Consider the following 14,094-nt stretch of genomic DNA (forward strand, 5'->3'; position numbering starts at 1 on the left):
ACAAGAAATAGGACACAACTTCACAAGAATAGACACATTTGGGAAAGTAACAACATGTCTAACAATGAAAAAAAATCACTGAGATAAAAATCTCAAAGGATGGCATATATGTTTCCATTACCACTGCAGTGCTGCTTCCATAGGAGCTGAGAGACACACCACAAGCATTTCTTACCCACATGCCTGGGGTCAGCTGCATCTGGCTGGATGGATTTGCTGTCCTTGGCCGAGCCTGCTCACTTATTTTGGCTCTGTTGGCTATTGACTGATTTAGGCTGGCCTTAGCTGGTGTGGCTGGGCTTTGTTCTGTATGAGCATGTTATTACAATGACAGTAGAAGTATGATAGCGTTTGAATATGGAGTGTCCCCCAAAGTGTCATGTGTTAAAATCTTGGTCCCTAGGCTGTGGCATTATTGAGAGGAGGTGGAAACATTAGGAGGTGGGGCTTAATGGAGGGAAGTTATGCCACTGGGGGCACAGTCTTGAAGGGTACATTGGGACCCTGGTCTCTTCCTCTCTCTATTTGCTTCCCAGCTGCCATGAGGTAAGCAGCTTTGCTCTGCCATGTGCTCCTTGACATAATGTTCTGCCTCCCAAGACCCAAAGGCATGGGACCAAGCACCCATAGACTGAAACCTCTGAAACTGTGGGCCAAAGTAAATTTCTCCCCTTTTGAGGTTGTTTATCTCTGGTATTTTGTCACAGCAAATGAAAAGCTGACTAACACAAAGTACAAGGGCAAGAGCAACTGGCACATAGTCAGAGCTGCCTCATTTTCTCAGTCAAAATAATGGTTTGGCTGAGTCAGACAGAAGGGGTAGAACAGGTCACCCAATTTATGATCATAGGTCCTTGTTCCATTGCATAGTTATATGGAATAGGACATGGATACAGGGAAGAGTAAAGATTGAGAATATTACTGTAATTGACCACAGATTGTTTAAGGGGGTGGTAATCACACCTAGAAAAATGGTGAAGAAGGATCTTGGAAAATATCTTAGTTTGTGGAAAAGAGTCAGACAGATTATATGAATGAGAAGTTAAGACGTTGAAAAGATGAATTGAAGTGGCCTAACCTACACCTAAGAGAAGTGCCAGAAGAAGATAACATATTCAAGGAAGAAACAGTGAGACTTTTCCAGAATTAATAACAGATATGCTTTCTCATCATGTGGATTTACAAAGATCCCTAAGAAGAATCTATTTTTTTTAAAAAGTTCACACCTAAACACACTTTAGTAAAATTTCAGAATATAAAGAGAAGATCTAAAAGCCACTAGGAGTAGAAGACAGATTTTTTACTAAAATACAAGTAGATTAAAGCAGACCTTTCATCAAGAATAGGTACCAGAAGTTAAGGAATTAATATGAGTGGTGAGAGAAAATAGTTGTCAATCCAGAACTCTATACTATGCTAAATAATCACTCAAAAATGAGGGCAAAATAAAGACAAATTTTAGAGGAAGCCTCATGCTAAAGAATTATGATATAAGCTCTAGAAAGAAAGAAGTTAAACTCAGCAGGAGAGGAGATTTGAGAAACAATGCTCATCAAAGATACTGGCAGATGTAAATAAGTAAAATGATTATTAACTGTAAACAAAACAATAACCATAACAACTAATGGAGGGAAGCATGCAAACAGGATAGTAATTAGAGTTTCAAGTTTTCCAAATTCTTTTTGTTATGCAGGAGAAGAGTATAGATATTGATTCATATTAAATTTTAAGTCAAGTTTGCTTGCTAAAAATGTAAGGGTAACCATCAAAAGAATAGAAATAGACTATGTAATGTCCAAAGTAACTGAGGGAAATGGGGTCTATAGAGAACTTAATCATTTTTGTAGACATTAGGAAAGAAGTGAGAAGAAGCAATATAAGAAGAAATGAGTAAAAATATACTATTAATCACATTATTTATAAGTATATTAAATGCAGATAAAAGACGGTGTTTTAAAAATTCACATATATTCTTTACTGGAAACACTCCTAAAACATAGTAACACGGAAAATTTGGAGGAAAAGGACAATACATGCAACCAATAAAGGATTAATATCCAGCATATTTAAAGAACTATAAATGAGCAAGAAAAAGACAAAAGATCCCAAAGAAAAATGGGCAAAGAATAGGAACAGAAGAAACCTGAAAAATTTCACTAGTAATCAGGGAAATGTAAAATATCCCACTAGTAATCAGAGTATGTAAAATAAAATAAAGATGCACCATTTTGCAACTATCACACTGGCAAAATAATTATACAGTTAATAATGCCAGCTTTATTGGCAAGAATATGGGAAAATGACACATCAGACACTATCAGCACTAGAGTACTTGGTGAATTATTTTGTAGGGTAGTGTGATAATATCTAATAAAATTGATTACATTCAAATGTATGACCATATGTTAAACTCATGTCCATACACAAAGAAATATGCATAATGATGTTTATAAGAAGAAAAAAACTAGAAGCAACATTAAAAAGGCAAGTTGTAAAATAATTCACACACACTCACATACATACCAAGCATATCTAGTTCAAGATCTGAAATTTGAAATGTTCCAAGTCTGAAACTTTTTGAGCACTGACACAACTATCCACAAGTGGAAAATTCCACACCTGACCTCTGATGGTTCAATCTGCACATACTTTGCTTTATGCACATAATTAAGAATATGGTATACAATTACTTTCAGGCTAGGCACATATGAAACATAAAAAATTTTTTGTTTAGACTTGAGTCTTATACACAAGATAGCCCAAATATTCCCAAATCTGAAATGCTTTTTTTTTTTTTTTTTGCGGTGCTGGGGATTGAACTCAGGGCCTTGTGCTTGCAAGGCAAGCACTCTACCAACTGAGCTATCTCCCCAGCTGACTGAAATACTTCTTGTCTCAAGCATTTTGAATGAGCAATAATCAATCTATAGTATGATAAGTACATATATGTTTTATATAATGTATATTATTATTATATGCTTTATATAATGTATATTATTATGTATATAATGTCATAATAATATATAGGATGTTATATTTAACATGTTATATTCCTAAATCTGCTTATGAATTATAAGTAGATACTTATAAGTAAATATTTTCAAATGTGCCCCAGAAAGATACCTACCAAATTTCCACTTTCAGAACAGTGATTTGCTTCAGGAAGAAAGTGAAGGTAATCTAAGATAAGGAAGGGGGACAGGGCCTTAATGAAATCTTTCTTTTAAAAAATCCTGTATTAAATGTGGTTAACAATTGCTAAATTTGTGTAGCCACTACATAAGCACCTACTATATCTGTACATTTCTTTGTGTTTGGAATATTTTATGATTAAACATTTTAAATATAACAACTAACATAAGGGAATCAGAGACATGGACACCAACAATGAGCCCAAACAACAGAAAATAAAATGCAAACCCAAGAAGTGTTCAAAAGAATCACACTGATGAAGAATCATGACATAACTCAGGTGAAGCATTAACAGGAATGTGAATGTGGCCCTGATTATATAACAAGGTTGCCTGCTTCTTTAGAAAGAAATTAATGTTTAACCAATGTATTGTACTTAGTAGTGTTAAGAGAGTGCCATAAAACACACTGTTCTCTTTCACTCAGCTAAACACAAATTAGATTCAATCAGCTTTGAAATTTCATGTCTCTTTGGGGCCAGAATTCACCACCTCCAGGATGCATCAGCTGTATTTCCCCTCTGAGCCTTCTTGGGCAGCAGCAGTAGTAAATCTAGGTTGATGATTAGAGATTAGGACTGAACCCTTCTTGAGTTCTAAGAAAATCTGCTCCTTCTCCTTTTCAGTGTGGGGTTTGCGGACTCAGGGTGTTTCTTTCCAATTGTGGAGTGTACTTCATGTTCTGGTTGGGGCACTTTCACCTCGCTCTGAAAATCGAACAGGGGTTTCAGTCTGCATGACTGAGGTCACTGGAGGGTGAGTCACAGGCAGTGAGGAAGCCAGGTGAGGCCTGCAGAGACAGCCTCTCAACCTTTCCATTCCTTCAGGGACTGCACAGGAGAGGTCATATCTTGCTATAGGCAGCATGTTGAATTGGGCCTAGTGTCCTGGGTAAATCATAGGGAAGTGGTAAGCCTGACTTGAATTAATCAGAAAGTGTGTGTGAGGTACATTTTAAAGGTCAGCTTAGAATTTGGCAACAAGATGTTTTTGAAATCAGCTTCAGGACTGGACTGTTGTTTTAATGAACCATTTTTTGCATTACTATTCAGAGAACACACCCCCACTGTGGTACAGTAAGCCCTCTTTTCCCATAAATGAATTAAATCACCAACCCTGGTTACCCCAGGGTAAAATGTTGCAGAGTGATACTCCTTAAGTAGAGGGATCCTACTTCGCCTTCAAGACTCAGATCAAATTCCATTCTCTTGTGGACGCCATTCCTCTCGGACTCTTGTCTTCTTTAACACACTCCAATATTCACCAGCGTGGCAGTGGTGAAGTGGGAAAAATTTTCATGGCTTTGTAGCTGACCAGTCCTGAATCTGAATTCCATTCTCATTGTAGGATCTCAGGCACTTCATTTAATCTCTCCAGACTTCAATATCCTCATCTGTAAATCAGGAAAATAATAACACTCACATCACAGAGTTGTTGTGAAGATGAAATGAGATACAGCATGGGAACTGCTTAGTCCAAAGCCTGGCCTAGAGTAATGTGAATTGATCACTTATGTTACTAACATTCTTCTTCTCACTCTTTCAATTACTTTTATTTGTCCTTCAGATTTCTTTTTTTCCCATTTTTAAAAAAATTGGTGCATTATTGAATATAGTGATGGGATTCGTTGTTCAGATTTCTATTCTAAGTCAATTATATTCAGAAGTCCAGCATTTGTTGTCTTAAGCTGCTCTGTTGACCAGGCCACTTGAGGCCCTACTGATCATTGCTGGCATCTCAAAGGTGTCTGCTGACTCTCTGAGGCACTGATGTTGATGTTAAGATTAGTCATTAGGGAAGAGTATATTTAAGCTTTGGTCACACTATGGAGTCTTATTTCTAGTAAGAAAAGCTGCCAGAGACCAGGAGAGTTTTAAGTTAAGTTCTTTTCATTTGGATGTTGCCAGAAGAACAAACCTGAGAATACCGACTGTTCATGGCATTACTCAACTCCAAGTATTAACACTTGGCACGTAGCACATGCCTAACAATCACTGAGTGAAATGTATGGTACCTCCCACGCGGCATCCCCATTTACCTGGAAACAGACTCCTGCAGTGGTTGACAACACTTGAGTGCTCTCCATAAATACATTTTCACACAACTGGAAACTTGTTCTTTTTTTATTATTATTATTTTTAACCATTGTCCAAAGAGAAATTCCTGGTTATATGTACTTTAGATTTTAGGAAATATAATTCTGGAAAAAAAAATAGAATTTTGTAAATCAAGTAGTTATTTTCCTAAAACAAATTTCTAGTTTATAAAGATTTCAAATGACAGTGGGTCTTGGAAAAAAAGTCATCATTTTGTATTTTTGAATCTCACACACGATTATAAGAACTTTGCAGAACGATCATAGTGTCTCTCGTATCCCCTGGGACTAAAAAACTGAAGGTAGTAATCCTGTGTGAGGACTGGGGGATGCTGGGAACCTCCCCACAACCTCAGGGTAAGTCAACCCCCACGAGACCCACCCTTAAAGGAATTTACTCATGGAAAAGGCTTCACCTGCTGTCCTTCTGCATGGCCCTGCTCAACGGTCTGATGTAATAGAGCATTGCATTTTAATATAATCATGGATGAAAAAGTACCCAAAGAATAATACAAAATGTCATAAAGTTTATACAAAGGATACAATTCTTTATTGCTTATAATAATTATGATGGACATAATACTTTTGAAATATATTACTAAATTTCTTTTTCTTACTGTGTACATGGCCTTTTTCATAGACCATATTCCTACTTACTTGCTGGGGGATGGGAGGAATCCTAAGGAATTCAGATTCTTTGAATGGGAATTTTTAGTCCCTAATGAGGCAATGTGGAAAAATATAAAGATTTTAAGCAAGTGTATGCTTCCATCAAAACCTAGGTCTCTGGAGAATTCAACCATGCAGATTGTTAGAAGCCATAGAGAATTCAGGATGTGATTTAAGGGAAGTTCATGTAAGACAGGGAGGCAAAGTACAGAGAGGATGTCAGCTTCTAGCTGTCTGAGTGAAGAAGCAGGAGAACTAGGGAGAAGCAGGCCAAGGCTTTGATCATCATCCACTTTGGCGGGTGAAATTCAAGGGAGAGGGTACTATACTTGTCCAACTGAGCACAGTTCAGCTGAGAACACAGAAACAGAGGCCCTCAGCCTTCCTTGCAGCCCGGAAGAGGCTGTGACTCTCTAGTAGAGCTCTATGTTCAGCTCTGGCCCACATCCAGCATGGCGGCTGTGATGGGGGAGTGCCAGCATCATGCTCCATTAAGACTAGATGAGCCTAACTGCTTCTCAGAGGGGCCATTCAGGAACCCATAGACCATGGCCAGAAAGCCACAAATCACTCACAAAACACAGTGTCTCACAACAGAGTCAAAGGATGGTACAAGGAACTGAGTTCAAGGACTCAAGGACCCAGAAGCCCTCCTCTCTATCATTGCCAAGACATCAAGTCAGCCCTCCCCTTCCCACCCCATTCAGTACGCGTCACTCAGAGAGGAGCGGTGGACTGAAAAAGGAAATTGGATAGAGTGAGCATGTGTCTAAAAGAAAATGAGTGGCCTCGTGAGACTACTTAATCAGATTCAAAGTTGCCATTAATTAGAAAATGTAAAGCCACCACCCTCTGCCCCAACATCCAGGAAGTTGGGTATAGTGAGAAAGATTAGATGGGTAATAGAAAATAAGGTTCATTTTCTTTACACTTGCATGTAATAATGTCAAATTGAAACATGTCTGTGCCATAAAGGAAAGAATTGTGTATCCTTCAGTAGTTCTCCTCTTCCATAAAGGATTTGAGGTGTTTACAATCTGTGTATCAGAAAACAAACACTTAAGGAAAAAGAAAAGACCCCAAAAGTTTTTGTCATTTGACATGAAGAAGAGACTGCTGAAGACAGGGCTAATACACGGGTTTCAATCAGAAAGCCAGCATGGGAGGCATGGCAACTTGTATCTTCTCTGTTCCTGGAATGCCAATGTGTTTGCAGAAGAAACCAGAGAAGTGAAAACTGTCTGGTTTATTCCTTATCCCTAGCATTTTTCAGACTTCCTGGAGAATAGTCTATGATCAGTTAATATTTATTGGGTAAATAAATGAAATCACAAATAAACTGCATAATATCAGAATGGATAGCCTAAGACATTTTTAGAGCTGTTTTTCATGGTGCTATGGGTCAAATGGGAAAGTCAGAGGACTCCGCTATGGAGGGTTTAGGACCCTTGTTTGTGCATCCATCCTAAAAGACCTAGAGTGCTGTGCATTACCACCTACTTCCCAAGGATTTTGAGGTTGGAGTGTGAGTGTGTGTGTGTGTGTGTGTGAGAGAGAGAGAGAGAGAGAGAGAGAGAGAGAGAGAGAGAGAGAGAGAGAGACTGAGACTGTTTCCTGGGTAGGGATGCTTGTTGCATCCTCAGGTGAATCAATACAAACTTGCTGGTGCCTTATGGAGAGGTGTGCTAAGAGTTCAGACTCCGGTCCCAGGAAAGAACATATAGGTTCTTCCCTGAGAAACATCCCCAAGGCCTGGCCTCTAGGAGACAGGCCTATCCCACCTGTGGGCTAAGGAAGAGAGAGATGGATATTTGGTCTAGAACTAGATAGGCTTACACTCTCTGAGTGGTCTAAAAGAGGGGGGAAATCATTAAACTTCTGTTCCATTAACACACCTTACAGTGTATGATGAATTAAGGATTTTTAAAATAAGCCTAGCAATGCCTCGTGGATTGCATAAACTACATTATTAAAAAGAGTTAAGATATCCATTCATTAAGGTTAAAATTTTAAAGTGTATAATAATTAGTAGAATCTTGTTTAGGCCTTTCTTTACTTTTATTTTAATACTAGAAATCTCAAAATCTGAAGCCACTAAGTTTCCATCTGAGATGTTCTGGTGCAAATACTTGGGACTAGAAACCATATTGAACTACTAATCATTCCCTAAATGGAATGATTTCTCTAAGGTCTCTGTATTTTACACACTGTTCCCTGAACCAGAAGCACAGGTCTCTTGTACATGCCCCACCCTCATGAGTAAGAGCGGTTTTCAGTTTACATCTTTCCTCAAGATTCACACCAGGGGGCTGGGGATGTAGCTCAGTTGGTAGAGTGCTTGCTTTGCCCTGGGTTCAATTCCCAGCACCACCACCAAAACAAACAAACAAAAAAAAAGATTCACCCCAGGCTTCATACCTTCCTAGAAGACTCTTGAATCCCCAGTCTTGCTTTGGTGGCTATAAGAGTTCACAGGACCTGCCATATTCTTTATTCTCTCTTCCTTATTAGAGTGTAAATTCCTTTAGGACAGACACCATCCATACCATCCTCTCTCCAGGTTTAGCACAGCGCCTGGCACAAGGCAGATGCCCACGCCCTTATAGGAATGTTCTGGGAGGTCCAAATTCCTAGCTCTGCCCCTCCCCAGAGTGGTAGGAGCACTGTTTTAGGGGGTGGGTTTGGTACTAAGTCCATGTGTATAAGTCTCATGGACTCAGCAGAAATCATGCCACCTGGGGACAAACCTAGTGCCATCCAGGTGCACACCAGGACTCCAACATCAGGGAGTCGGAGGTGGAATTAAGTCAGAAGAAAATTGTCATGGGAGCAAGAATACGGAAATGTCAGCACTGTGGACGAAAGTGGTGACAAGTGAGGTGTTTCTTCACAGGCCAGATACGGCTGAGCATGGGTCACATGGAGCTGAACCCTTCTGATCACAGGGCTGTTTGGAGTCATGGGCCTCTGCTGGCAGAGTTGATTGTTTGCGAAATATCCAGAGGCTGGACCTGCTTTGGCCTTGTGCACTCTACCGTACATGCTTTCTGAAAACAAAATCTTTCACCATTCCCATTGGGGTGACTGGCCTTTTGCAGTACAGTCAATTAAAAAAAATTGTCAAGAAACTAAATGCCACAAGAATAAGCTTGAATCTTTAGAAGATTGGAAACTGAACTGGGTGCATTGGCACACACCTGTAATCCCAGCTAAAGGATGAGGCAGCACTGCACATTTGAGGCCAGCCTCAGCAACTTAGACTCTCTCTCTCTAAAAAAAAGATGAAGTAAAGAGAATACATTAATACTCTACTTTCATAGACTCTGCAAGACTGTTCTGAACTTCTTTCAAACGATGACCACTTTCAGGTCCAGGACAGTCCACACATCTTAGCCGGCATTACCTGGCATTGTCTGTGACCAAGGTTATTTGCTGACAGACTCTGCACTGGAAACAGATGTGTTAATTAGTCTAATTAATTCATTGGGGTAATTAATTGCTTAACACTTACCTAATTATCTAACATTTTCACCTGTCAGAGGCAGAGGTAAAATGCCAGATTGGAATTTGGTGGTCCTCCTCATTGCCCTAAAAATAAATGGAGAGATGTGGCATGAAATACAAAGAAAAGTGTCCGGGTCCCCATGGTAGTCAGTGAGCACAGGACTCAAAATTGCCAGTGATGGTTGGGAAAGAGCAGCAGATAGACCAGCTAGAGGTGATCCTGAAGTAAGAGACACGTATTATCATAAATGACAAACAAGAACCACGTCTGGGCCACAGAGGCAAGACACACATTCAGGCTTCTTTTGTCTTGAAGTTGTTGTTACCTTGTCCAGGATCAGTTTCCTTAGGGATTTTTGGAAGTCCAGGGCAAAATTAAAAATGTCTGTTTGGTAGTGGCTGTGGCAAGATTTAGGCTACATTCCCTATTCCTCAACATAGACCTCCCTATTCTCTTTCCTTCCCATTCTGAAAACTTTGTCGACTAACCAAGATGGACTGAAATAGGCCACCCTGGAACTGGAGGAGTTTGCTGAGAAGGACTGTCACCAGGAAGTGGAGCAACGTATGACGGGAGACCCCAGTTAAAGTACAAGCATTTGGCTCCTGGCTGCTGTGGGCATTCTTCAAGAGAAATCCATGCACATTATGAAATGCCTCATACCTACTTCTAGTTGGCATTTATAAACATTTTAGGTTTTGACTTGTTTGAAAGTCAGGAGACCAGTGTTCTTGAAGCTCTTACCAGCATAGAACTTTAGCTGACAGCCATGGGAGCCAAGAGAAAACAACATCAGGACGAAGTTCTTCTACAGCCTTCTGGATTCCCTCAACCCAGGAAAAACGAGAAGCATCGGCAGAGGTAGTGAATGCATAGGTTTCTTAACAGAGACTCTCTTTTCTGAAAATATTAAGCTATCATTTGTTATTTGCCTAGATTGAAAGAGAGATGTTTTAGTGGATTTTAGAGGCGACCTAGGATTTAATTAAATGAGGAGGAACTGTGAAACAAGTTTTGTTTAGTTGTCAGAACGTCTGTGTGAACTTGAATGGGCAAAGTTCAGATAAAGGGAGATCCTGAGGTCCTGACTTTGGATGTTTTCCTTACCTTCTGATGACAGTGTGAATGATAACACACTGGCAAGGGGTGGGCTGGGGATGGGAAAATGAAATGTTTGAGGACTGGAAGTTCTCACATGTACTGGACACATTTTTGAGATAATCTGGTAGGGTTTTCAGGAAAACTGAAAGAGGACTTGTATCTATATACAGTTATCTCAAAGTAAACAATTCCATGTACCACTCCAGACCCAAACCTGTGTTGAGACCGAGGTCAGATGTAATGGAAAGGTGCTCTGGTCAATAGTTAACAAACTAACCAGATACCACACCTTCGAAGGGAGCCTATCTCCATGGGGAAGTGATGTTCTAAGAAATGGACTATAGTATAAAAGGCCATGTCAGGGAGGGTATTTTTGAATTGGTAAGAGAGTTTAAAATTCTAAGGGAAGAATTCCATCAACAATTTCAGAAGAAACATAAGTTTTAAGGAAAGATGTCATCCTTACTTGGAGCTGAACAGTTATGATTAGATCTATAATTTAATACCAAATCTTATTCTTTCTTTCCTGATATCCATATAATACAAAGCATGGCTTCCATTTTACCTGCTTCCAATAGATCCATGAGACCTGACAGGAATACATACAATGGGTAAGTAATTTCTATTTTTTACTTATTTTGAGCAGAGGGACATTCCTTCTATTTTATATTAAATGCTCAGATGATGACTTCTATAGTTACATGTTTCTTAAGTTTAGGCAGTATGTAGTTGGAATACAGCTTATAATATAAATCTAAATAAAAACAATGCAAATGTTCCTCCCAATAACATTTTCATTCCTTGGTTCTTGGTTGGGAGGTGGGAGCAATTGGTTCATTAAGAAGCGGGGCGACAGTGAGAAATGCTAGGAGGAGGGTACAAAACGACAGAACCCCAAAAGTTGCCTTGGGAAATTTTGGTCTAGATGAATAGAGAAACGCAGGTTCTACGTGAAAAGCATAAGTACATGCTGTCATAGGCAGTCACTGCTCTCAAAAACTCTCCAGTGTAGCATCTGGGTCTTGAAACCAGGCAGTGGCTTTGACTGGGATACTGCAGTTATGTTTCTAAGACTCACCAAGAAACTTAAAGGAAGCATTTTGGAGGGAAAGCAAGAACTGCTAAGCAAATGAAATTTTTGTAACCTTCTCACTTCTTCCCCATGGGCAGATTCTTTAACCTCTGCCATCACAGTGGCAGTAAGAGTAGATGCTTCCTCCTGTTGCCAAGACTTGGGGTGTCCACGTATGCTCACATATGATTGAGGGATTGATGGTACTGGGATTGAACCCAGGGGTGCTTTACCACTGAGCTACAGCCCCAGCCCTTTCTATTTTTTGAGGCAGGTTGCTGTTCATCCTGGTTCAGCCTTCTGACTTGCTGGGATTACCGGCCTATGGCACAGGGCCCAGCTCACATGTGAATATTAGAGGATAATTCTAAATCATTGTGTCTTCTCTTTTACTTGAAATTTTCATTCTAATGTTTTTCTTACCCGTGCAAAAGCCATATCCTTCTGAATACCAGAATGGTAGGTATACATGGAGGGAGAGAGAGAGAGAGAGAGAGAGAGAGAGAGAGAGAGAGAGAGGAAAAAGAAAGAGAAAGTGGGGCGAAAGAAGTTACAGAAAATATTTAGGAGTGAAAAAGTTCAAAGTTCTGCCTAGAATTCACTGTGGAATTCAGCCTTTAATTCCAGGACCATGGCTGTATCTGAGAAATAATTAAAGGGGCCTCCTGGTGCCTAAGGGTGATTTAACTGTGTGGCAGCACATTATGAAGTGATTTCATGTGCTTTGTGATGGACTTTACATAGAATTCACCTCTAAAATACCATAGATGTTATTCATCTCAAGGGTAGACATAAATCTGCCAAAGCCGCCTGCAAATTTAGCTCCAATTTCTGCCCCAGGTTAACAGAACATAATAGAGCATTCATCTTCATGAGGCTTAAGGAATTTTTGCAAGTTCCTCCTGATTTGCTGAGAGTTGTGTGCAATGTCTTGCTATCCTGTCAGCATTTCAGAAAACGCTCTCCTTACCCAGCCCAAACAGCAACTCCTGCCATCTTCGTTTCCCCAGGGAAGAGAGAGAAAAGGAAAAATTGTGAAGACGAAGGTAACAGAAAAGGGAAAATTTTTTCCCAGCTAGCATTTTTCTTTGGTGAACAATATTTAATACTGACCGTGCTGTGTGCTTGTCATGGTTTTCTAATTTCATGCGTGACAATGACATCGACAACAAAAACAACAAAAAAAGGAAGTAAAGAAAGAAAAAAATTGAAAAGGAAATAGTACATACAAGTGTACTTGGTAACAATTATATATATTAAAGTAGAGCAAGAGCCAGATTCATACTGGGTTGCTTTTGACATGAAATCCCAAACAAGTCTTTCTTTTACAAATGTTTTTAAATTTATTTTTAATTAACAAAAAATAATTGTATACATTTATGAGGTTCAGTGTGAAGTTTTTAAAAATTTTTGTTTTAGTTGTAGATGGACACAATGCCTTAATTTTATTTATTTTTTATATGGTGCTGAGGATCAAACTCAGTGCCTCACACAAGCTAGGCAAGTGCTCTAACACTGAGCCACAACCCCAGTTCCATGAAGTTTTGATCTATGTGTATGTTGTAGAAAAACTCAATCAAGTTAGTTAGCATATTCATCAAGTTAGTTAATGTATTTATCACCTTACCAACTTCTAATTGCTTTTTTGCAGTGAGAATGCTAAAATTCTATCTTTTATTTGTTCTAATTAGTTATATATGACAGTAGAATGCACTTTGATACATCATACATAGATGAAGTATAATTTCTCATTCTTCTGGTTTTACATGATGTAGAATCCAACCAATCATGTAGCTATATACGTACATAGGGTAATACTGTCTGATTCATTCTGCTATTCTTCCTAACCCCATACCCACTCCCCTCCCTTCACTTCCCTCTACCTGATCCAAAGTAACTCTGTTCTTCCCTAGCCCCCACTTATTGTGAATTAGCATCTGCATATAAGAGAAAACATTCAGCCTTTAGTACTTTGGGATGGACTTCTTTTGCTTATCATGATATTCTCCAGCTCCATCCATTTACCTGCAAATGCCACAATTTCATTCTTCTTTAGGGCTGAGTAATATTCCATTGTGTACATATACCACATTTTATTTATCCACTCATCTGTTGAGGGACACGTAGGTTGGTTCTACAGTTTATCTATTATGAGTTGAGTTGCTATAAACAATTGATTTGAGGTGCTATAAATATTGATGTGACTGTTTCACTGATATTTAGTACTTTGGGTATAAACTGAGAAGTGGGATAGCTGGGTCAAATGGTGGTTCCATTCCAAGTTTTCTGAGGAATCTCCATACCACTTTCCATAACTGTTTCACCAATTTGCAATGAGTGTAACTTTTTCCTACATGCTCACCAACATTTATTGTTGCATTTATTCTTGATAATTGCCATTCTTGCTAGAGTGAGATGAAATCTTACAGTAGTTTTGATTTGCATTTCTCTGCTACAGATG

At 39.2% G+C, this 14,094-nt stretch overlaps 1 protein-coding gene across 1 annotated transcript in view; it reads left to right on the forward strand.

Moving 5' to 3' along the window:
* The first annotated feature begins 10,939 nt into the window (after nucleotides 1-10,939).
* Upp2 (uridine phosphorylase 2) overlaps nucleotides 10,940-14,094 on the forward strand; it is a 41,804-nt gene continuing 38,649 nt past the window's right edge. The window contains exon 1 of the mRNA XM_047544478.1: nucleotides 10,940-11,172. Within this exon, the coding sequence (XP_047400434.1) occupies nucleotides 11,111-11,172 (62 nt within the window). The 5' untranslated portion in view covers nucleotides 10,940-11,110. The remainder of the gene's footprint in view (nucleotides 11,173-14,094) is intronic.

Source organism: Sciurus carolinensis, chromosome 3, assembly GCF_902686445.1.
Source record: "Sciurus carolinensis chromosome 3, mSciCar1.2, whole genome shotgun sequence".
In the NCBI taxonomy this organism is placed as follows: Eukaryota; Metazoa; Chordata; class Mammalia; order Rodentia; family Sciuridae; genus Sciurus; species Sciurus carolinensis.